The 25,115-nt window shown below is 38.4% G+C and overlaps 2 protein-coding genes across 6 annotated transcripts in view; both read left to right on the top strand.

Moving 5' to 3' along the window:
- The first annotated feature begins 220 nt into the window (after positions 1 to 220).
- On the top strand, positions 221 to 10,412 carry agtr2 (angiotensin II receptor, type 2). Of its 4 annotated transcripts, XM_039659275.2 has the most exons (5): positions 221 to 910; positions 2,688 to 2,815; positions 5,606 to 5,819; positions 7,164 to 7,234; positions 7,640 to 10,412. In XM_039659275.2, the coding sequence occupies exons 4-5, from the start codon at positions 7,232 to 7,234 to the stop codon at positions 8,771 to 8,773; spliced, it is 1,137 nt and encodes a 378-aa protein (XP_039515209.1). In that variant the 5' UTR covers positions 221 to 910; positions 2,688 to 2,815; positions 5,606 to 5,819; positions 7,164 to 7,231; the 3' UTR covers positions 8,774 to 10,412. The 4 variants fall into 4 exon arrangements, with proteins under 4 accessions (XP_039515209.1, XP_088986573.1, XP_039515208.1 ...); XM_089130447.1 differs by lacking the exon at positions 7,164 to 7,234; XM_039659274.2 differs by lacking the exons at positions 221 to 910; positions 2,688 to 2,815 and adding an exon at positions 5,208 to 5,456.
- A 748-nt stretch (positions 10,413 to 11,160) lies between these two features.
- Positions 11,161 to 25,115, top strand: part of LOC120469587 (uncharacterized) — a 65,615-nt gene continuing 51,660 nt past the window's right edge. For both annotated transcript variants that reach the window (XM_039658665.2, XM_039658664.2), the window contains exon 1: positions 11,161 to 11,239. The gene's annotated coding sequence lies outside the window, so the exon portion shown is untranslated. The remainder of the gene's footprint in view (positions 11,240 to 25,115) is intronic.

Here is a 25,115-nt window from a genome sequence, read left to right as displayed (position 1 = left end):
GGTTTTTAACGCAGCAGTTACTTCCAGGCATGGTAAAACAGTGCGGTATTGCGAGAAACTCCTCTACTACCGAGCTAAAAACACACGTAATCAATACTGTTTTGTCGTGGGAATCCTACCAACATGGCGGAAAGGGGAGGGGCACTGTAAAATGACGTCAACTCCTCATTCTCAATAATACTGAGGCAACTGCCAGTTATTATCGTCATTTAATCATCAATCGTTGACGTCTTGCACAATGACTTGCTTTTCTATAGCTTTTGTCGTACGCATTCGACAGAATGATTTATGAATGTTTGTATGTTAGGACCATAGGTTAGGACAGTTAGGCCTTCATCATAGAGCAGGGAACGGGAGTCGTCCTGTTTGGCCTCTGTCTCCGTGTGATGATGTGTTGTGTGTAGGATAATTATCTTATTTTTCATTTCCCTTCGGTTGTCATCACCTTAGAACCATTTACCCCTACTTCCCCCTGTTCCAGTGATGGTAAGGTGACTCAACTGAATGTCTGACATCATCACAGAACGTCCAGAAAACGGGTATCAAATGTTGTAATTTACTCTTACGTACCCCATAAAGCGATAACAAATCAATATATTACTTCAAATCCATCAATAAAAGAATGTTATGGGCCTTGTTTTAATGTTGGCAATTAATTCCCGACGTGTTTTTCAGCCTTCATGCGTAGGCCTACATGAAGATTAAATTGTTTTTCCTTTGTTTAGTATTAGAAGATGTATGTTCAATATTTTATATTCTGAAATGTGTGGTTAAAAGAAACAACTTCTTTTTGAAAATTTTTTGTTGCATAGTTTTATAAAACATCATAAAACATCAATTTCTCTTTCTGTAGGCTATAGAATGTTACTGTGGTGGAGATATGAATCCAAGAAATGCAAAGGATATAAAGGTAGGCAAATTAATTGATAAATTGAAATTAAACAGTCTGTAGTTTGTTTGGGGTTAAAAATTATCCAAAATACATATTTGACAAATTCATAACCAGCAGTGTTTTCTCAATTCAAAGCAGTAAGCTTGTAATAATGTTTTTAATTCTAGTGGTACTGGTTGATTTCCTTAGTAACACATTTTAAAGCTGAAGTGCAGCGTTTTTCCTCTTTGTCCATATCTCTGTTCGAAATCTGCAATTGCAGTCATTCGCGGAATTATCAACTTCACGCGAGTTGTACTTCAACACCCACAGTTATACATTTTTATGTTGTGGTTCCTGACAACACATTATTTATAGTGTTAAAATAACTCGATGAAAATCAGTGATATGCCACAAAAAGCTTTAGATAATCTATCTTTTATAGTATTTTAAACCCTCCAACCTGGCCATTCTAAGATGAGAAATGAACACAGAGAAAGGCTAATTCAGCTATGTATATATGTTTATTAGTTGTGGTTTTGTCAGATCAAATCAAATCAGGTGTTTGTCAAATTAGCTAAATGGTAAGTGAACATCATGGGTGTTTTCACATCAACAATTTGCGTTTGGCTGTTTGTTTTTTGCGTACAACACAGTCAGTCACATGCCACTGCACACATTCTCACACAGTGAAGTATATTATTACAGTTTAGGGTGAGCCCTGAGCCTGGGATGGTTTGTGACTCATTCTTTGTACATTGAGGCTGGCTCCCAATTTAGCCCTTCAAACTCTCCCCCAAACCAGCATCCTGTCTCCTCTGTGACCCTTCCTCTCCCTCCCCTTCTCTTCCTCTCTCTTGAGTTCTCCTGTCAGTCACTTGGGAGAGTTGCTGATGCTCTTTGACAGGGAACAGAATGTGTTCAGGACTTTATGTCTGTCCTTTTTTTTCTTAATTAAAGACACATTGGACAAGCTAGATGTTATGATTATACTGAATCATGACATCAGGCAGTTGTAAAACTTGTACAGGTTTCTCGTAGTGCTGTTCTCACACATTTCATTGTCCATCAGGGAGAAGAAACACAGCTTGGAATTTTGAGTGTTTTGTTCTGAATGTAAATATCCTGTATACACTCAGCCCCCCTTCTTACTTCCTCTGTTAAGAATTATAGTAGCATAACATATGTTTATTTTTAAGATTTAATTCGATTTTTAATGTTTCACAGCATTATTTTAATCATTTCTTCAGATATATTTTTATTACTGTGACTGCAGTCATTATACTTTATAAAAGTGTAAACATATTCAAATAATGTTTGATGAATTTTGAAAGTACTTTGAATTTCAATATGTGAAGTCCTAATATTTTATGTATGCCTCATTTGACTTTATATAATGGTTTATTTTGTATTTTTAATTTTATTACAAAAAATGAAAATGTTCTCACTTAATGCTTTTACAGCCTGAGTAAAACCCATTGCTCATTTAAGTAAGTCAAGATGTGTTTTCACATTTAATAAGCTTCAGTGGCTCACTAAAATGAGTTGACATGATCAAATCATATTGTCTATATAATATTCATTTTTTGAGTATTTAGCAGGGATTCTCATGGTTACTGTGAGAATACTGCTCTTTCTCGGCCCATAAAATTTGTGCATGTATAATTCTCTAGAAGAGTTATGTCACAAGTGCTGTCTCTCACATTTTTCTTATAGAAAACTATACAACTTTTTCTTTAACAATCAAACATTCTCATTAATTGCAATCCAATGTTAAATTGATGTGTAATAGGTTTTGTCTTTTGAACATTTTCAGATGGAGAAGCCGCTGTAATTGTAGAATGATGCCGAGACAACTGAACCAGTGCTCCGGAAATATCCATAGTGATCCCAAATTTTGGAGCTTAATTGACTCAAAGCCTACACTACAAAATTCAGTGTCAGGTGAGTGTCTGTCAGGTCCAGAATACTACATGTACCATAGAGCTAATTTCAATAAGCCATGATACAAAATCATAAAGCTCCCAATTAAAAAGTTTTACAAGTGTCAACCATAAAATACAAAGGCGTCTCAAAAGAGTGCAGTTTACAAAATAATAAATAATGAAAGAGCTGCATTTTCTGTCAGAATTAATCTATTTCAGTTAAATCCTTTTGAAAGATTCTTGAAATAAATAAAAAGGACATCTGAAGATATTGACAATTTACCAAACAGAAGGAACTGCAGCTAAATAATTGTATTTGTTTGTTGTATTGTGTGAGTCGTGCATGTAATCCTTTCACCTGAAAATCTGTCCTTCAGATCAGAGTAAAGTGAATAAAAGACTTAGAGCTCCTCAGACAAGTTATTTTATTCAGTCAAAATCATCTCTGTATAACATTTGTGATCATTTACAGTGATGTTCCCTTTCCAAGTGGTCACATAAAACCATTTGTTTCATGTTTCTCAGTTAAAATCAAACCTCTGAAGTAATCATTGTTGACAAATGTGGCTAACTGCACTGCATGACCAAGGAAAAACAAGGGATTTAGTACAACCCCAAATCATGAATAGTTTTACATTTTGTAAAATGCAATAAAATCAATTTCATTCATTTTATTGCATTATTGCAATGTTCATTCTCTTTTAAATTTATTTAACTGACAAAAGTACAAATAAAAGATTTCTTTTTTTTTTTTTTACTGAACAACTTCAGGCAAAATAAACGTGAAACGCTTGTATCTTTAACGCCAAGCATATCTGCTGACTGTTGATTTTCTTCATTGATTTTTGTTTTTAACTCAAAAGTTAAAAGTGTAATCGATGATAATGCTCCAGTGAAAGTCAGGAAGAAGATTGGTAGAAAAAAAGGAACTTGGAGAAACTCAAAATGTGATTGTGTTTGGAAACAAAGATGAAGTTCTCAAGTTGAATGCATACCTTGACACAAGGGGTCTAAAAACTAAAAATCAAGTCAGGAATCTTGGGATGTCTCTAGAGTCAGACATTAGTTTCAGTAGTCATGTCAAAGCAATAACTAAATCAGCATACTATCATCTGAAAAATATTGCAAGAATTAGATGCTTTGTTTCCAGTCAAGAGAAACTTGTGCATACTTTTATCACCAGCAGGGTGAACTATTGTAATGGACTCCTCACTGGACTTCCTAAAAGGACTATAAGACAATTGCAGCTCATACAGAACACAGCTGCCAGGATTCAGAGCAGAACCACTGGCTCCAAGTTACATTCAGGATTGATTTTAAAGTATTATTACTGGTATATCATTCAATGGGCTAGGACCTCAATATATTGGAGATATGCTCACTGAATATAAACCCAACAGATCACTCAGATCATTAGGATCACATCAGCTAGAAATACCAAGGGTTCACTCTAAGCATGGAGAGTCTGCTTTTAGCTATTATGCCAGCCACAGTTGGTACCAGCTCCCAGAGGAGATCAGATGTGCTCCTACATCTTTATGTTTAGTAGTAAGCACATTGCATTATCTTTGTGAAAAAAAAAATTAACCTGCAATTTACACTTTAATATTAATCCTCTTGCTGATCAATATAATTTTACAGACCATGGATGAGTGAAGTCATAAAATTGAACAAAAGCTTCCATGTGCCCAATAATGAATTTCAGGAGGGGAGTTTAACTGGTTTAACAATGTTAATGCAGCTTTAGACTTACATCAAAGGTGTATATAATACAAATGCCATTCTTTAATAGAACAGCTGCTGGTTTGCCTATCATTTCAGTTACTTGAGTTATGCTACTGTTAAATGTTGTTATTTTAAGTAGCCACAGCTGTACATTGTTCCGCCCTTCAGACTTCAATTATGTCAAGTTAAAGATGTAGCAATGCTCAGTATGTCCAGAACAAACGAATCAACTTAGCTGGAATTGTAGAGTTTACTGGTAACAGCAGAATCCCCCTAGTGTTGCAACATTGTTTTCTTTTGATCAAAGATTTATTAAAGAAAGTGTTTTCAGACACTGGGTTTGACAGCCACTGAGAAACCCAAAAGCGTGATCGGCAGTATGAGAAACCGTATGTTCTGTTCCTTCAGTTGTTTGGACATACTAATTTGTAAACACACGCACGCTTCTGTGTAATGTCATCTGTAATTGGCCATTTCGGTTATCTCTCCTCGTTTGAGACATCATTATCTGCCTCGTTATGAGATTGTTAGAACACATCTGACCATGACCTCTGGGGTCTCTCTTTGGGTCGTCGCCATGGTGACCAGAGTGAATGGAGAGGCTCTGACGTCTCTCAATTTCCTGTGTTTTAAGAAGCTTATCTGGTTTCACACTCTGGGTAAAAGTGTTTGATAGAGGACACGATTTTACCCAACAGTTAAGAGGCAGAACCTCAAAACTTTCGTGAGATGCAGCGACCAGCACTTTTATTAGGAGGAATGCAGAAAATTTACATTGGAAAGACCAGATGTATTGACATTTGCATGTTTATTCACTGCAAACGATGGTGAAACATTACTGCTGCACATATAAATACTACTGTACTGTGGCACATCTGCCTTTAATTTTTCAGGTCATTATATTTGTGTGCGCAATGCTGGAGTGTTTCTTCCTGGTTCGTCCTTCACTCTCTCTCTCTCTTTCTTCATTTACCAAAAAAAAAAAACACTTCTTCGTCTTCATCTTCTTTTTGTTCTTATTCTCTCTCTCTCTCTCCTCCCCTCTCTCCCCCTACAACATCCTTCTCCCCCCTTCTTTTCCCAGTGGACAAATGTGGACGTAAAAACTATTTGAACAAATCCTACGTCTGGTTGGCTGTTTACTCCCTCATATACTTACACACGCAGAGAATCAACTCCACTTCCAAAATGGAAAAGTCTGCTGGGGGCTAAGCTTTCTTTGGCTCGTTTTTCAGCGTGAAACGTTTGCCCCTCGGAGGGACTGAAGACTTCTCTAACTTTGCACCGGAAACTGAAAGGTATGTTAAGCTGCAGAGTGCTGTGGTCATTTCTCAAGTCATCTTGCAAGAAAAATGACTAAGTTACCTTAAGTTAACTTCTTAAGATCCTGAATGTAAAATTAGAAGTATATCTGGAAAATACGTAAGAAGATGCATTAGCCAGTGGGATGAATTTCATAGGTGCTAGTACGATCATGTCAGATTATTATCAAACTATTAATCTCATTACTACTACTACTACTACTATTATCTCTTTCATAATTCCAATTCCAGCCTACAAACTATCAAATCAGTTAATGAAAACGATATGATGTTAGCACAGTCTGAAGTATTTATCTTGGTACATGATTTGCACTGTGGCATCACTTTATTTCCTTTTCTTTACTGTAATGTATTAGAAATTAGGAAGTCTCATTTTACTTATAAATTGTGAGTTTGGATGTCATTTTTTCAAGGGAGCAGAATCACCCTGGGCAAATGTGGACTTTGCAGTTGTTCTAAAGATATATGACGTGTAATATAAACCAAATATGAGGGAAATACTTTAGATCGTTTAAGTGGTTAATCTATTACTGCATCATTCTGAAAGAATTTACATTTTTCATTTGCTATAGATAACTAGGCTTTCCAACGACTAAAACAGAATTAGTGTGTGAACTTGACAGGCGTGGCATACTGATTAAGAACATGTGGACCATTTGAAATATGACTGGAATTATTTTCAGCAGCTGTGAACATTATTTAGGGCTCAGAGTGTGTAATTTTAATCTTCATAAATGAATTATTATGACAGTGGTGAGCGGATATAAATGATGATAAACTTGTTCACTTAGTATATCCTATAACACAGGCAGATTCCTAATATATTCAACATATTAAAACTTGAAGATATTTTCAAGGAATTATTTATTTACATTTTTAGATCTAATAATTTAAATTACCTTTAAAAAAAACTTCAATCTGCAAAATATGTCAGCCTTTTGGTAGAGGATTTGATTCTGTATTACTTGATTGTAATTTTTTTTGGCTGGTGTGTGATTATGTTGCGCAATTATGCATACATTATTGAGCTCATTGGTAAAATATGAAAAGAATGACTGGACACCTACTTTGTATTAAACCGTACATACCATTAGGGAGCAGGACTGAATCTTGTTTGTACACCCCCCAAACTCCACAACTGATTTCCTAGCCAATCAAATATCTTCATGTGCCCCCCGCCTATGTTAACAGTAACCAGATGTATTGTGAGCAGCCTACTGAGAGCTATAAAACACATCTGTGCTGGACCCAAACTCACCAGAGCTTTGGTTACACACATTCACACACTCGCTTTCTCACGTTTCTTTCTCTCGCTCACAGATTCTCTTTCTCACACTGACAAGATGTAAAGGAGAGGATGCTGCAGCATCAGTCCCAGTGGACTGTCGATGGTCAGTACATGGTGGGATTTCTTCCCTCTGGTTTATAGCCCTAATCACGTAACAGACAGACAATGAAGCTATCCACAACCGTGGGACAAGTGCTTTAAATAGGACTCGAAGTGTTTTTAGTGTCCGTGAAGAGTTTGAATTTATGCATAGTCACTCTCTAGGAACATTTGACTCACTTTTATTTAGTAAGGTTTTATTTATTCTGGCAACCTGTGAAATTCAGCCTGTGACTTATAGCTGTTTTATGACTTTTTCTTTGCTTTTGGGCGAAACGGTCAGGAGTTTCACAATCTTGTACTTTTTCTTCTTGAGGGGATCAAGAAGTTTTAGTGAAGGAGTATGATAGATGAGTTTGCATTTGCTACAATAACATGTTTCACATGAGAACTTTTTTTTTCATTACAGAACTTCAGAATCACCTGCATAATCAGCAGTGACCTCATGGAGACAGACTCCGCCCATAACCTGACTTCACCCGATCTGTCATCGCTGCTGCATAATATGACGAATTCATGTGACTACATGTCTTCCTCAACCTCGCAGTACCAGAAGAAAGTGATCCCCGCCTTCTACAGCCTCATCTTCTTACTGGGTTTTTTTGGTAACATTCTGGTGTTGTGCGTGCTGTATCACAGTTCGGGCCGAAGAACCATAGCCAACACGTATCTGATGAATCTAGCCATGTCGGACTTGCTGTTCCTGAGCTCTTTGCCATTCTGGGCCGTGTATTATTCACTGGATTACAACTGGGTTTTTGGGAAGATTATGTGCAAGCTGTGTGGGGGTTTGGTCACTATAAACGTCTATGCTAGTATCTTTTTCATCACCTGCATGAGTGTGGATCGATATCACGCCATTGTCTACCCCCTGCACTCTCAGAGCAGTAGGAGCATCCACCGGGCCAGATGTGTCAGCGCCATCATTTGGGTCGTTGCGGCTCTGACCACGCTGCCGACAGTTGTGTTCCGCGACATACACACTCTTCCCAGTTACAACGTCACGGCTTGTGTCATTTATTACCCTAGCTCCATCTGGCAAACCGGGTTAACTCTTGCAAAGAACATCCTTGGATTCTTCTTGCCGTTTGTTGTCATAGCCACTTGCTACAGTCTAATAGCCGTGCACCTTTTGGCCACCCCGAACCACCTGGAGCAAGACTCTGGCCGATTGCTCCACGTGTTGCGTTTGGTGGTCGCCGTGGTAGTGGCGTTTTTCTTTTGCTGGTTCCCATTCCACGTGCTGGCGTTTCTCGGAGCTCTGGTAGAGCTGGGGGTGGAGTGGGATTGTTGGATGCTCCAAGTAATGCATAAACTCCTGCCATTCTTCCTCTGCCTCGGCTTTTCCAACTCTGCCATAAACCCTTTCCTGTACTGTTTTGTGGGAAATCACTTCCGGGAGAAGCTGTGGCAGCTTTACGGGGGTATGCTGACACAGAAAAGAGATTCTATCAGCACAAGACTGTCTTCCTTCTCCAGGAAACTGAGTGACTTCAGAGAAACCGTGCCAATGGAGATTCTTGAGCAGCAGAGCAGCCCATAGCTTGTAAAGGTTAGCTTTACGAGATTTCACTATCATTACAATCTACTGAGGACCATGGCCCTGTACCAAATGGCACACTTTATATCGAGAACACCCCCTTTGTGGTCGATATGCGCCCTCGATGAGCACTTTTTCCAAGCCCACACTGAAGCGGGCTCTGCAGCAAACTTCTTCCCAACAGTCAAAGCGGCGTTATGTCACGGAAGTTATGGGTGCCATTTGGGACAGGGCCTATATGTCAACAGTCGGCATCAGTCAAGTGCATTTCCATGACCTGCCACTTGTTCAGGGTGATCAGGTCAGATGATGTTGGTGGATTGATTACCTTATTTCTAATTATGCAGGGGTTGTGATTAGCCCAACCATCTTCAAATAACATTTGGTTACAAAATAAAATGTAGAAATATAGCCCAAATATTTTTCTTGTGTTGTTCAGACTCTATCCAGGATGAAGAACTTCCTGATTTTCCTGCACAAATCATAGATGGTAAAAAAAAAAAAATTAAATATAGCTGTGCATATTATTTTGCTAACTGGTAATATCAGAGTTCTAAATAACATTCAAAATGTTATATGGCTTTCATTATATGGGCAATTTCTGCCAGAAATACCCAACTTTTATCTTTAAGCTGTAATATAAAATTTCACTGTAATGTAACATGAGCTGTTTAAGCCTTCTCTCTTAGGCCTACTGTATCAATGTCTTGTGTGTCACTTATCTTAAAAGTATATGCTTGAGTTAACAGACTAGAACAGATGTAAATCGACACACCTTTCAAGTCATGTTGGGTCATCTGAAACACATGCTGGAGTAATGAACATACTTACAGTAAAAGCAGTTCTTCTGGAACGAATCTAAAAGAACCCACTTAGCATTTAGTGATAGTATTCCTTCTGTCGCTGAGAGTTTTAGCAGTAGTTCAGTGGAGATTTGTAGCTCATATTTAACTTAATTCAGTTTAAAACACCCTCGCTGCACACATTTCCTTTAATGTCTTTTTCTCACATTTCAGAAATCCTGTTGTCTTGGTTATTTGAATACTTGTCATTCGTCATTTTCTAAACCTCCCATCAATTAAATATTCAGACATCAGTTCTCCTCTGCTAATACTTAGTTGAATTTCAATTTATTTATAAAGACAAAATCAAGATTCTGGAACTTTTTTGTTGAAGTTAAATGGATGAAAATGTTTGTATATCAAAATCCTTCCTACCAAACAGATGCACTTCTGAGATGTAATGTTATGTCTGAAAGCAGTAAAACAGGCTTGAAACTATAGATTCATTATTCACAAGAAACATGAGGAGGATGTTTTAGACAGATAAAAATGTTGACAGATAAGAGAAACCAGGGTGTTGCATAATAGTTAAGAATCTGGACCGTTTGGTGCAAAGGTTTCAGGTACAGATTTCCAAACTCTAAAATCTCAAATGTTGTGACTCACTATAGACCCTCTTTACAACAACATGTAAAATATGCACCTATAGATATATTGTTCTTGTAAATGTGTAAAGTTTCACTCAAATGTATTTTATATATTATTATTCATTTAACATCTGACTGTGGTATTAAGTATGTGACTGTTAATCAAAAATATACTTTTGAAAATCTGAGAATAAAGAACAGAATCTACCAGAATCTTGTTTTTTTTTTCTTTCGGTTGAATTTAGGCTTATAAGCCACAAAATACAGATACTTTCTAGCCAGTGATTGTAAGTTTGTTGTGTTGAAGAAAATAATTTATTAATACTTTTATTACTGCAGGTATACACTGTTCCAGCCAACATACATGTTGCACATATGCACTGTACACCTGTGCTATAGATGTCTGTAAACTTAAGAGGCTGTAAACTTTGGTGCACCCCATTTGTCTCACGTTGTCAGTTTCATAACACAAAACCCACATGCACACACAAATATGAACACAGTCATCACTATCTTACATCAAGGAAATAAATTCAAAGGTGTGTGAATGTGAGTTTCCAGCAAGCAGTTTTGCGTTTAATAGCCGTCAAAAAACAGCCCTGACGTCTAGGCTTAAACAAGGCAAAATTTGGGCTGTCAGTGAAAATTGAATATACGTTTAACCATAGCCAAAAATAGACGCACAGGCTACGCACAGAACATGCAAAGAAATGAGAGCAAACACCTTGTACTTACTGTTGACTTTGTTTACATGATGGAATATCTCGCAAGTTATTTTGGCAAAAACGACATGTAATCAAATTCAAGGTTATTTTTTGTTAGAAGTGGGTTACTCATAGCCGGACTATATCAGGTCTGTTTAACCTAGGTGGTGGAGTTTTGTCTAGTTTTTTGTATTATTAATGGTTTGCTGTTTTGGAGGTGTGTGCATGTGCATGGGAGGTGTGTGTTGTGTGTGTCTAATCTGCATGCATTTAGTGGTTGCAGTCCACTATAGAATATCTTTTCACAGACTAAACTCCACAGATTTCCACACACAGGTAAGACACCATATCAGAGCACTGGCTTGTATGTTTAAACACATTTAAGGTGTATGTGCAGTTTTGACTGTATGCTACCTGAGGAACATTTTGTAAATGTCCTCTAAGATATTGTGAAGTATGTCTGAAACCATGCTACTTAAAGTGCTCCTTGTGAAAATGATTGCGTATGTAAGAGGTCCTTAATAATATAGGCCTAGCTCTTAATGTCTTGGTGTAAGGGTGTAAAAGCTATTCTGTGTTTGTTCAAGAGCTTTTGTTTGAGTGGGTTTGGATTATGTCGTAGGGGGTTCTTCCTCTGACTGTGATCAATGAAATTTCAACAAAACAAGCATTGAAGATGATTTCTCTGTTCTGGGAAGTGAGGAGGACTTCCTGCCATTATGTTCGAGACTTAACCAATAGTGTGTGTAATGTTGTTTTTTTTTTTTTGTCTTGAAATGATTTAACGAGTGGACATGGCATTTATGAATTAACTAATCTTGTGATGACAAGAAATTAAAATATCCCGTATAGTGAAACATTTCAACAAGAAAAAAAAAATACATTTGAAGTGCAGTGACATACAATTTGAAAGGCGTTTTTCTTTTTTTGGTTTAAATCTAATAATGTCAACAGGTTTGTAAGAGGGTTAGGATTAGCGATAAAGGTATTATCTTACCTTTGCACGTGCTGTAATTGAGCAAAGCTTGCATCTGGATGTTCAAATAAAAGGGCTTGGGCGCTGCGTTGCATTCTGGGGCGTGGCGGCCATATTGACAGCTTCACTGTAAATGTAAACACACCAGCAAGTCGAACGAGGAGAAGCAGCTGAGTTGGGAGAAAGAAAATAAAAAAGATGTTAAAATTCCTAAAAGGATGCTGAATTTACCAGGATATGTTTAATAGGGAAACCAGGGACCGGTATGTGGATAAAACGGCACTTTTAACGGGTTGGATCCATTTGAAATTTCCAACTAAACAGTGGGAGCACAGTACGTTACGCTAACTTAATCCGGACAAAGGTAAACTGCGCTCCACCTAGCTGCTAGTTTAGTAACAGTTATAGTGCTAACAACCATTCACACATGTAACGTACTTTTAACTATGTGTTTCAAAAGTGTAGTTAGTAACGTTAGCTGTTTTAAGCAAAACTTAAGTTAGTAAGCAAAACGATGCTTAAAGCAAGACATGACAACAGAGACTGACAGGTCCGATGGAAGGGATAAAGTTAATGTTATGAGAATATTAAAATACGGGATATTTTACAGGAAAACACTAAAACGGGAAGACAGCGGGAAAAGAGCTCAAGTACGCGAGAAACATGCGCGAAGCTGCCAACATGGCCGCCACGCCAGTAATGACGTCACGACAGCCAAGCCCTATTACCGGTAGATACATGAGACAAATGATTGTCCATCAAGCTTCACCACTGTCTTTCGAAGCATACACAACATCTAGGCCAAATTACATTAACCCATTCAGACCCTGTGTCCATTACAATGAAACTTATTTTTTCGCACCAAAAGAAAAAACAAAAACGACAGGGGTACCACTGTCGTTTTTTTTTCGGGTCGAAATTTTGAGTTGCTCTGATCTTCTTGAAACTCTGGATTCTGATAGAGGGCCTTGGGACTTAGACCTGAGTGCAAAAATGGAGTCTCTAGACCCTTCCAGAGCAGAAATATGGACATTCCACGTAGCATGTTTGCCATTATAAAAGTAGTGGGTTCGTGGACTGAGATATCGAAACTCAAAATTTCGACCAGAAAAAAAAACGACAGTGTTACCCCTTACGTTTTTTTTTTTGGGCGAAAAATTAAGTATCCCCAATCTTCTCAAAACTCTGGATTCTGATAGAGGGCCATGAGACTTAGACCTGAGTGCAAAAATTGAGGCTTTAGACCCCTCCAGTGCTGAGATATCGAAAATCAAAATTTGGACCAGAAAAAAAAACGACAGTGTTACCCCTTACGTTTTTTTTTTGGGCGAAAAATTAAGTATCCCCAATCTTCTCAAAACTCTGGATTCTGATAGAGGGCCATGAGACTTAGACCTGAGCGCAAAAATTGAGGCTTTAGACCCCTCCAGAGCTGAGATATCGAAAATCAAAATTTCGACCAGAAAAAAAAATGACAGTGTTACCCCTTACGTTTTTTTTTTTTGGGGCGAAAAATTAAGTATCCCCAATCTTCTCAAAACTCTGGATTCTGATAGAGGGCCATGGGACTTACACCTGAGTGCAAAAATGGAGGCTCTAGACCCTTCCAGAGCTGAGATATCGAAAATCAAAATTTGGACCAGAAAAAAAAACGACAGTGTTACCCCTTACGTTTTTTTGGGGGGGCGAAAAATTAAGTATCCCCAATCTTCTCAAAACTCTGGATACTGATAGAGGGCCATGAGACTTAGACCTGAGTGCAAAAATTGAGGCTCTAGACCCTTCCAGAGATGAGATATCAAAACTCAAAATTTCGACCAGAAAAAAAAAACGACAGTGTTACCCCTTACGTTTTTTTTTGGCAGAAAAATTAAGTATCCCCAATCTTATTGAAACTCTGGATTCTGATAGAGGGCCATGGGACTTACATCTGAGTGCAAAAATGGAGGCTCTAGACCCTTCCAGAGCTGAGATATCAAAACTCAAAATTTCGACCAGAAAAAAAAAACGACAGTGTTACCCCTTACGTTTTTTTTTTGGGGCGAAAAATTAAGTATCCCCAATCTTCTCAAAACTCTGGATTCTGATAGAGGGCCATGGGACTTACACCTGAGTGCAAAAATGGAGGCTCTAGACCCTTCCAGAGCTGAGATATCGAAACTCAAAATTTCGACCAGAAAAAAAAAACGACAGTGTTACCCCTTACGTTTTTTTTTTTTGGGCGAAAAATTAAGTATCCCCAATCTTCTTGAAACTCTGGATTCTGATAGAGGGCCATGGGACTTACACCTGAGTGCAAAAATGGAGGCTCTAGACCCTTCCAGAGCTGAGATATCGAAAATCAAAATTTGGACCAGAAAAAAAAACGACAGTGTTACCCCTTACGTTTTTTTTGGGGGGGGCGAAAAATTAAGTATCCCCAATCTTCTCAAAACTCTGGATACTGATAGAGGGCCATGAGACTTACACCTGAGTGCAAAAATGGAGGCTCTAGACCCTTCCAGAGCTGAGATATCGAAACTCAAAATTTCGACCAGAAAAAAAAACGACAGTGTTACCCCTTACGTTTTTTTTTTTTTTGGGCGAAAAATTAAGTATCCCCAATCTTCTTGAAACTCTGGATTCTGATAGAGGGTCATGAGACTTAGACCTGAGTACAAAAATGGAGGCTTTAGACCCCTCCAGTGCTGAGATATCGAAAAACAAAATTTGGACCAGAAAAAAAAACGACAGTGTTACCCCTTACGTTTTTTTTTTTGGGTGAAAAATTAAGTATCCCCAATCTTCTCAAAACTCTGGATTCTGATAGAGGGCCATGAGACTTAGACCTGAGCGCAAAAATTGAGGCTTTAGACCCCTCCAGAGCTGAGATATCGAAAATCAAAATTTCGACCAGAAAAAAAAATGACAGTGTTACCCCTTACGTTTTTTTTTTTGGGCGAAAAATTAAGTTTCCCCAATCTTCTTGAAACTCTGGATTCTGATAGAGGGTCATGGGACTTACACCTGAGTGCAAAAATGTAGGCTCTAGACCCTTCCAGAGCTGAGATATCGAAACTCAAAATTTCGACGAGAAAAAAAAAAACGACAGTGTTACCCCTTACGTTTTTTTTTTGGGCGAAAAATTAAGTTTCCCCAATCTTCTTGAAACTCTGGATTCTGATAGAGGGTCATGAGACTTAGACCTGAGTACAAAAATGGAGGCTCTAGACCCTTCCAGAGCTGAGATATCGAAACTCAAAATTTCGACCAGAAAAAAAAACGACAGTGTTACCCCTTACGTTTTTTTTTTTTTGGGCGAAAAATTAAGTATCCCCAATCTTCTTGAAACTCTGGATTCTGATAGAGGGTCATGAGACTTAGACCTGAGTACAAAAATGGAGGCTTTAGACCCCTCCAGTGCTGAGATATCGAAAAACAAAATTTGGACCAGAAAAAAAAAACGACAGTGTTACCCCTTACGTTTTTTTTTTTGGGTGAAAAATTAAGTATCCCCAATCTTCTCAAAACTCTGGATTCTGATAGAGGGCCATGAGACTTAGACCTGAGCGCAAAAATTGAGGCTTTAGACCCCTCCAGAGCTGAGATATCGAAAATCAAAATTTCGACCAGAAAAAAAAAATGACAGTGTTACCCCTTACGGTTTTTTTTTGGGCGAAAAATTAAGTATCCCCAATCTTCTCAAAACTCTGGATTCTTATAGAGGGCCATGGGACTTACACCTGAGTGCAAAAATGGAGGCTCTAGACCCTTCCAGAGCTGAGATATCGAAAATCAAAATTTGGACCAGAAAAAAAACGACAGTGTTACCCCTTACGTTTTTTTTTGGGGCGAAAAATTAAGTATCCCCAATCTTCTCAAAACTCTGGATACTGATAGAGGGCCATGAGACTTAGACCTGAGTGCAAAAATGGAGGCTCTAGACCCTTCCAGAGCTGAGATATCGAAACTCAAAATTTCGACGAGAAAAAAAAAACGACAGTGTTACCCCTTACGTTTTTTTTTTTGGGCGAAAAATTAAGTTTCCCCAATCTTCTTGAAACTCTGGATTCTGATAGAGGGCCATGGGACTTACACCTGAGTGCAAAAATGGAGGCTCTAGACCCTTCCAGAGCTGAGATATCGAAAATCAAAATTTGGACCAGAAAAAAAAACGACAGTGTTTCCCCTTACGTTTTTTTTTTGGGGCGAAAAATTAAGTATCCCCAATCTTCTCAAAACTCTGGATACTGATAGAGGGCCATGAGACTTAGACCTGAGTGCAAAAATGGAGGCTCTAGACCCTTCCAGAGCTGAGATATCGAAACTCAAAATTTCGACGAGAAAAAAAAAACGACAGTGTTACCCCTTACGTTTTTTTTTTTTGGGCGAAAAATTAAGTTTCCCCAATCTTCTTGAAACTCTGGATTCTGATAGAGGGTCATGAGACTTAGACCTGAGTACAAAAATGGAGGCTTTAGACCCCTCCAGTGCTGAGATATCGAAAATCAAAATTTGGACCAGAAAAAAAAACGACAGTGTTACCCCTTACGTTTTTTTTTTTTTGGGCGAAAAATTTAGTATCCCCAATCTTCTTGAAACTCTGTATTCTGATAGAGGGCCATGGGACTTACACCTGAGTGCAAAAATGGAGGCTCTAGACCCTTCCAGAGCTGAGATATCGAAACTCAAAATTTCGACCAGAAAAAAAAAACGACAGTGTTACCCCTTACGTTTTTTTTTTTTTTGGGCGAAAAATTAAGTATCCCCAATCTTCTTGAAACTCTGGATTCTGATAGAGGGTCATGAGACTTAGACCTGAGTACAAAAATGGAGGCTTTAGACCCCTCCAGTGCTGAGATATCGAAAAACAAAATTTGGACCAGAAAAAAAAACGACAGTGTTACCCCTTACGTTTTTTTTTTTTGGGCGAAAAATTAAGTATCCCCAATCTTCTCAAAACTCTGGATTCTGATAGAGGGCCATGAGACTTAGACCTGAGCGCAAAAATTGAGGCTTTAGACCCCTCCAGAGCTGAGATATCGAAAATCAAAATTTCGACCAGAAAAAAAAAAATGACAGTGTTACCCCTTACGTTTTTTTTTTGGGCGAAAAATTAAGTATCCCCAATCTTCTCAAAACTCTGGATTCTTATAGAGGGCCATGGGACTTACACCTGAGTGCAAAAATGGAGGCTCTAGACCCTTCCAGAGCTGAGATATCGAAAATCAAAATTTGGACCAGAAAAAAAAACGACAGTGTTACCCCTTACGTTTTTTTTTTGGGGCGAAAAATTAAGTATCCCCAATCTTCTCAAAACTCTGGATACTGATAGAGGGCCATGAGACTTAGACCTGAGTGCAAAAATGGAGGCTCTAGACCCTTCCAGAGCTGAGATATCAAAACTCAAAATTTCGACCAGAAAAAAAAAACGACAGTGTTACTTACCCCTTACGTTTTTTTTTTTTGGCCGAAAAATTAAGTATCCCCAATCTTCTTGAAACTCTGGATTCTGATAGAGGGCCATGGGACTTACACCTGAGTGCAAAAATGGAGGCTCTAGACCCTTCCAGAGCTGAGATATCGAAAATCAAAATTTGGACCAGAAAAAAAAACGACAGTGTTACCCCTTACGTTTTTTTTTTTGGGGCGAAAAATTAAGTATCCCCAATCTTCTCAAAACTCTGGATACTGATAGAGGGCCATGAGACTTAGACCTGAGTGCAAAAATGGAGGCTCTAGACCCTTCCAGAGCTGAGATATCGAAACTCAAAATTTCGACGAGAAAAAAAAACGACAGTGTTACCCCTTACGTTTTTTTTTTTGGGCGAAAAATTAAGTATCCTCAATCTTCTTGAAACTCTGGATTCTGATAGAGGGTCATGAGACTTAGACCTGAGTACAAAAATGGAGGCTTTAGACCCCTCCAGTGCTGAGATATCGAAAAACAAAATTTGGACCAGAAAAAAAAACGACAGTGTTACCCCTTACGTTTTTTTTTTTTGGGCGAAAAATTAAGTATCCCCAATCTTCTCAAAACTCTGGATTCTTATAGAGGGCCATGGGACTTACACCTGAGTGCAAAAATGGAGGCTCTAGACCCTTCCAGAGCTGAGATATCGAAAATCAAAATTTGGACCAGAAAAAAAAACGGCAGTGTTACCCCTTACGTTTTTTTTTTGGGGCGAAAAATTAAGTATCCCCAATCTTCTCAAAACTCTGGATACTGATAGAGGGCCATGAGACTTAGACCTGAGTGCAAAAATGGAGGCTCTAGACCCTTCCAGAGCTGAGATATCGAAACTCAAAATTTCGACGAGAAAAAAAAAACGACAGTGTTACCCCTTACTTTTTTTTTTTTTGGGCGAAAAATTAAGTTTCCCCAATCTTCTTGAAACTCTGGATTCTGATAGAGGGTCATGAGACTTAGACCTGAGTGCAAAAATGGAGGCTCTAGACCCTTCCAGAGCTGAGATATCGAAACTCAAAATTTCGACGAGAAAAAAAAAACGACAGTGTTACCCCTTACGTTTTTTTTTTTGGGCGAAAAATTAAGTTTCCCCAATCTTCTTGAAACTCTGGATTCTGATAGAGGGTCATGAGACTTAGACCTGAGTACAAAAATGGAGGCTTTAGACCCCTCCAGTGCTGAGATATCGAAAATCAAAATTTGGACCAGAAAAAAAAACGACAGTGTTACCCCTTACGTTTTTTTTTTTTTGGGCGAAAAATTAAGTATCCTCAATCTTCTTGAAACTCTGGATTCTGATAGAGGGTCATGAGACTTAGACCTGAGTACAAAAATGGAGGCTTTAGACCCCTCCAGTGCTGAGATATCGAAAAACAAAATTTGGACCAGAAAAAAAAACGACAGTGTTACCCCTTACGTTTTTTTTTTTGGGCGAAAAATTAAGTATCCCCAATCTTCTCAAAACTCTGGATTCTTATAGAGGGCCATGGGACTTACACCTGAGTGCAAAAATGGAGGCTCTAGACCCTTCCAGAGCTGAGATATCGAAAATCAAAATTTGGACCAGAAAAAAAAACGACAGTGTTACCCCTTACGTTTTTTTTTTGGGGCGAAAAATTAAGTATCCCCAATCTTCTCAAAACTCTGGATACTGATAGAGGGCCATGAGACTTAGACCTGAGTGCAAAAATGGAGGCTCTAGACCCTTCCAGAGCTGAGATATCAAAACTCAAAATTTCGACCAGAAAAAAAAACGACAGTGTTACCCCTTACGTTTTTTTTTTTGGGGGGCGAAAAATTAAGTATCCCCAATCTTCTCAAAACTCTGGATACTGATAGAGGGCCATGAGACTTAGACCTGAGTGCAAAAATGGAGGCTCTAGACCCCTCCAGTGCTGAGATATCGAAAAACAAAATTTGGACCAGAAAAAAAAACGACAGTGTTACCCCTTACGTTTTTTTTTTTGGGCGAAAAATTAAGTATCCCCAATCTTCTCAAAACTCTGGATTCTTATAGAGGGCCATGGGACTTACACCTGAGTGCAAAAATGGAGGCTCTAGACCCTTCCAGAGCTGAGATATCGAAAATCAAAATTTGGACCAGAAAAAAAAACGACAGTGTTACCCCTTACGTTTTTTTTTTGGGGCGAAAAATTAAGTATCCCCAATCTTCTCAAAACTCTGGATACTGATAGAGGGCCATGAGACTTAGACCTGAGTGCAAAAATGGAGGCTCTAGACCCTTCCAGAGCTGAGATATCAAAACTCAAAATTTCGACCAGAAAAAAAAACGACAGTGTTACCCCTTACGTTTTTTTTTTTGGGGGGCGAAAAATTAAGTATCCCCAATCTTCTCAAAACTCTGGATACTGATAGAGGGCCATGAGACTTAGACCTGAGTGCAAAAATGGAGGCTCTAGACCATTCCAGAGCTGAGATATCAAAACTCAAAATTTCGACCAGAAAAAAAAAACGACAGTGTTACCCCTTACGTTTTTTTTTTGGGGCGAAAAATTAAGTATCCCCAATCTTCTCAAAACTCTGGATACTGATAGAGGGCCATGAGACTTAGACCTGAGTGCAAAAATGGAGGCTCTAGACCCTTCCAGAGCTGAGATATCAAAACTCAAAATTTCGACCAGAAAAAAAAAATGACAGTGTTACCCCTTACGTTTTTTTTTTTGGCCGAAAAATTAAGTATCCCCAATCTTCTTGAAACTCTGGATTCTGATAGAGGGCCATGGGACTTACATCTGAGTGCAAAAATGGAGGCTCTAGACCCTTCCAGAGCTGAGATATCAAAACTCAAAATTTCGACCAGAAAAAAAAAACGACAGTGTTACCCCTTACGTTTTTTTTTTTTGGCCGAAAAATTAAGTATCCCCAATCTTCTTGAAACTCTGGATTCTGATAGAGGACCATGGGACTTACACCTGAGTGCAAAAATGGAGGCTCTAGACCCTTCCAGAAGTGAGATATCGAAACTCAAAATTTCGACCAGAAAAAAAAACGACAGTGTTACCCCTTACGTTTTTTTTTGGGGGGCGAAAAAATAAATATCCCCAATCTTCTTGAAACTCTGGATTCTGATAGAGGGCCATGGGACTTACACCTGAGTGCAAAAATGGAGGCTCTAGACCCTTCCAGAGCTGAGATATCGAAACTCAAATTTTGGACCAGAAAAAAAAACGACAGTGTTACCCCTTACGTTTTTTTTTTTGGGGCGAAAAATTAAGTATCCCCAATCTTCTCAAAACTCTGGATACTGATAGAGGGCCATGAGACTTAGACCTGAGTGCAAAAATGGAGGCTCTAGACCCTTCCAGAGCTGAGATATCGAAACTCAAAATTTCGACGAGAAAAAAAAAACGACAGTGTTACCCCTTACGTTTTTTTTTTGGGGCGAAAAATTAAGTTTCCCCAATCTTCTTGAAACTCTGGATTCTGATAGAAGGCCATGGGACTTAGACCTGAGCGCAAAAATTGAGGCTTTAGACCCCTCCAGAGCTGAGATATCGAAAATCAAAATTTCGACCAGAAAAAAAAAACGACAGTGTTACCCCTTACGTTTTTTTTTGGGGGCGAAAAATTAAGTATCCCCAATCTTCTCAAAACTCTGGATACTGATAGAGGGCCATGAGACTTAGACCTGAGTGCAAAAATGGAGGCTCTAGACCCTTCCAAAGCTGAGATATCAAAACTCAAAATTTCGACCAGAAAAAAAAAACGACAGTGTTACCCCTTACGTTTTTTTTTTTTTTTTGGCGAAAAATTAAGTATCCCCAATCTTCTCAAAACTCTGGATTCTGATAGAGGGCCATGAGACTTAGACCTGAGGAGCCCAGAGCTGCAACCTGAAAGTGGTGCCATGGATGAGACCCTCCATCTCTCCACCTGACTTTACGAGACCCTCTATCTCTCCACCTGCCCTTATTGCCTCAGATTGTGAAGCACAGCGCAGCAACAAGCTCTGTGACGAAGGCACAGTCACCTCTGGTGAATTCATCAGAATGGGAACCGCTGTGTTGAGTCGGCAGTAGGATGTGGTGTTCAGCACCTCTAAATTGTAGTTTGAATAAAGCTTTGTTTCATGTGTTGTTGACTTGTATGTGCATTTGCTTATTGTGATGGTTACTTTTATTTGTTCTTTTACTCATTTATTCATTTTTCTTATTGTTGTCAGTATATAAAAATATAATTATTTAATTAATGTATGCATTAATTCATCGATTGACTGACAATTGAGATTTTTCACTGAATTTATAAATATAAATGTATTCATGCTGTCATATGACAAAACAAATTATATTTTGCTTGTTATATTAAATTATATTTTTAGTATATAAAAAGTTATAATTAACTATTGGTCCGCATTTAATATTATTATTTTGTTTAAGTGTTGGGGTGGGCTAACAATGCAGTTCATTCTGAGGTAATATTATTTTTAAGGAGTGATACTTACATTTTTCGAGTATAAAATCAACAGTTTTCTCCAAAAGAGATCTTCGAGCAGCTGCCTGTCTCCTTTGTGCAGACGTTACAAACGCAGAGGAAAACTGTTCTAGGTTGTGCTGTCGAGTCACTGATGTTATGAAGTGTTAGTGCACCTGTCGCTCATATAATTTAAACTTATAAACTTATTACATACAAAATCATGGAAAGATACCATAACAGTCATAATGACAAAACAGAAAACATAAAGATCATTGGTTTGTGTACATCATAATATGACATCATAATATAATATTTATACACAGGAAAAAGGAACAATAACAAGGCTAAATATCTTTAAATAGTTCTTCATAATACATAAAAAATGTTGTTGTTTTGTTGTCCGTAGGTCCATCCCGTAATTCCACCGTCCACGAACCCACTATTTTTATAATGGCATAATGCTATGTGGGATGTCCATATCTCAGCTCTGGAAGGGTCTTGAGACTCAATTTTTGCACTCAGGTCTAAGTCCCAAGGCCCTCTATCAGAATCCAGAGTTTTAAGAAGATTGGAGAAACTTATTTTTTCGCACAAAAAAAAAAAAACACGACAGTGTTACCCCTTACGTTTTTTTTTTTTGGGCGAAAAATTAAGTATCCCCAATCTTCTTGAAACTCTGGATTCTGATAGAGGGCAATGGGACTTACACCTGAGTGCAAAAATGGAGGCTCTAGACCTTTCCAGAGCTGAGATATCGAAACTCAAAATTTCGACCAGAAAAAAAAAACGACAGTGTTACCCCTTACGTTTTTTTTTTTGGGGCGAAAAATTAAGTATCCCCAATCTTCTTGAAACTCTGGATTCTGATAGAGGGCCATGAGACTTAGACCTGAGTGCAAAAATTGAGGCTTTAGACCCCTCCAGAGCTGAGATATCGAAAATCAAAATTTCGACCAGAAAAAAAAAACGACAGTGTTACCCCTTACGTTTTTTTTTTTTTGGGCGAAAAATTAAGTATCCCCAATCTTCTTGAAACTCTGGATTCTGATAGAGGGCCATGGGACTTACACCTGAGTGCAAAAATGGAGGCTTTAGACCCCTCCAGAGCTGAGATATCGAAAATCAAAATTTGGACCAGAAAAAAAAACGACAGTGTTACCCCTTACGTTTTTTTTTTGGGCGAAAAATAAAGTATCCCCAATCTTCTCAAAACTCTGGATTCTGATAGAGGGCCATGAGACTTAGACCTGAGTGCAAAAATTGAGGCTCTAGACCTTTCCAGAGCTAAGATATCGAAACTCAAAATTTCGACCAGAAAAAAAAACGACAGTGTTACCCCTTATGTTTTTTTTTTTTGGGCGAAAAATTAAGTATCCCCAATCTTCTTGAAACTCTGGATTCTGATAGAGGACCATGGGACTTACACCTGAGTGCAAAAATGGAGGCTCTAGACCCTTCCAGAGCTGAGATATCAAAACTCAAAATTTCGACCAGAAAAAAAAACGACAGTGTTACCCCTTACGTTTTTTTTGGGGGGCGAAAAATTAAGTATCCCCAATCTTCTCAAAACTCTGGATACTGATAGAGGGCCATGGGACTTAGACCTGAGTGCAAAAATGGAGGCTCTAGACCCTTCCAGAGCTGAGATATCAAAACTCAAAATTTCGACCAGAAAAAAAAAACGACAGTGTTACCCCTTACGTTTTTTTTGGGGGGGCGAAAAATTAAGTATCCCCAATCTTCTTGAAACTCTGGATTCTGATAGAGGGCCATGGGACTTACACCTGAGTGCAAAAATGGAGGCTCTAGACCCTTCCAGAGCTGAGATATCGAAACTTAAAATTTCGTCCAGAAAAAAAAACGACAGTGTTACCCCTTACGTTTTTTTTTTTTGGGCGAAAAATTAAGTATCCCCAATCTTCTTGAAACTCTGGATTCTGATAGAGGGCCATGAGACTTAGACCTGAGTACAAAAATGGAGGCTTTAGACCCCTCCGGAGCTGAGATATCGAAAATCAAAATTTGGACCAGAAAAAAAAACGACAGTGTTACCCCTTACGTTTTTTTTTTGGGCGAAAAATTAAGTATCCTCAATCTTCTCAAAACTTTGGATTCTGATAGAGGGCCATGAGACTTAGACCTGAGCGCAAAAATTGAGGCTTTAGACCCCTCCAGTGCTGAGATATCGAAAATCAAAATTTGGACCAGAAAAAAAAACGACAGTGTTACCCCTTACGTTTTTTTTTTTGGGCGAAAAATTAAGTATCCCCAATCTTCTCAAAACTCTGGATTCTGATAGAGGGCCATGAGACTTAGACCTGAGCGCAAAAATTGAGGCTTTAGACCCCTCCAGTGCTGAGATATCGAAAAACAAAATTTGGACCAGAAAAAAAAAAACGACAGTGTTACCCCTTACGTTTTTTTTTTTTGGGTGAAAAATTAAGTATCCCCAATCTTCTCAAAACTCTGGATTCTGATAGAGGGCCATGAGACTTAGACCTGAGCGCAAAAATTGAGGCTTTAGACCCCTCCAGAGCTGAAATATCGAAAATCAAAATTTCGACCAGAAAAAAAAAATGACAGTGTTACCCCTTACGTTTTTTTTTTTGGGCGAAAAATTAAGTATCCCCAATCTTCTCAAAACTCTGGATTCTTATAGAGGGCCATGGGACTTACACCTGAGTGCAAAAATGGAGGCTCTAGACCCTTCCAGAGCTGAGATATCGAAAATCAAAATTTGGACCAGAAAAAAAAACGACAGTGTTACCCCTTACGTTTTTTTTTTGGGGCGAAAAATTAAGTATCCTCAATCTTCTTGAAACTCTGGATTCTGATAGAGGGTCATGAGACTTAGACCTGAGTACAAAAATGGAGGCTTTAGACCCCTCCAGTGCTGAGATATCGAAAAACAAAATTTGGACCAGAAAAAAAAACGACAGTGTTACCCCTTACGTTTTTTTTTTTGGGCGAAAAATTAAGTATCCCCAATCTTCTCAAAACTCTGGATTCTTATAGAGGGCCATGGGACTTACACCTGAGTGCAAAAATGGAGGCTCTAGACCCTTCCAGAGCTGAGATATCGAAAATCAAAATTTGGACCAGAAAAAAAAACGACAGTGTTACCCCTTACGTTTTTTTTTTGGGGCGAAAAATTAAGTATCCCCAATCTTCTCAAAACTCTGGATACTGATAGAGGGCCATGAGACTTAGACCTGAGTGCAAAAATGGAGGCTCTAGACCCTTCCAGAGCTGAGATATCAAAACTCAAAATTTCGACCAGAAAAAAAAACGACAGTGTTACCCCTTACGTTTTTTTTTTTGGGGGGCGAAAAATTAAGTATCCCCAATCTTCT

Source organism: Pimephales promelas, chromosome 4 (genome assembly GCF_988280905.1).
Source record: "Pimephales promelas chromosome 4, fPimPro1.hap1.1, whole genome shotgun sequence".
Taxonomy (NCBI): Eukaryota; Metazoa; Chordata; class Actinopteri; order Cypriniformes; family Leuciscidae; genus Pimephales; species Pimephales promelas.
The sequence above is the reverse complement of the archived record's forward strand: the minus strand, read 5'-3'. Positions and strand labels throughout refer to the sequence as shown.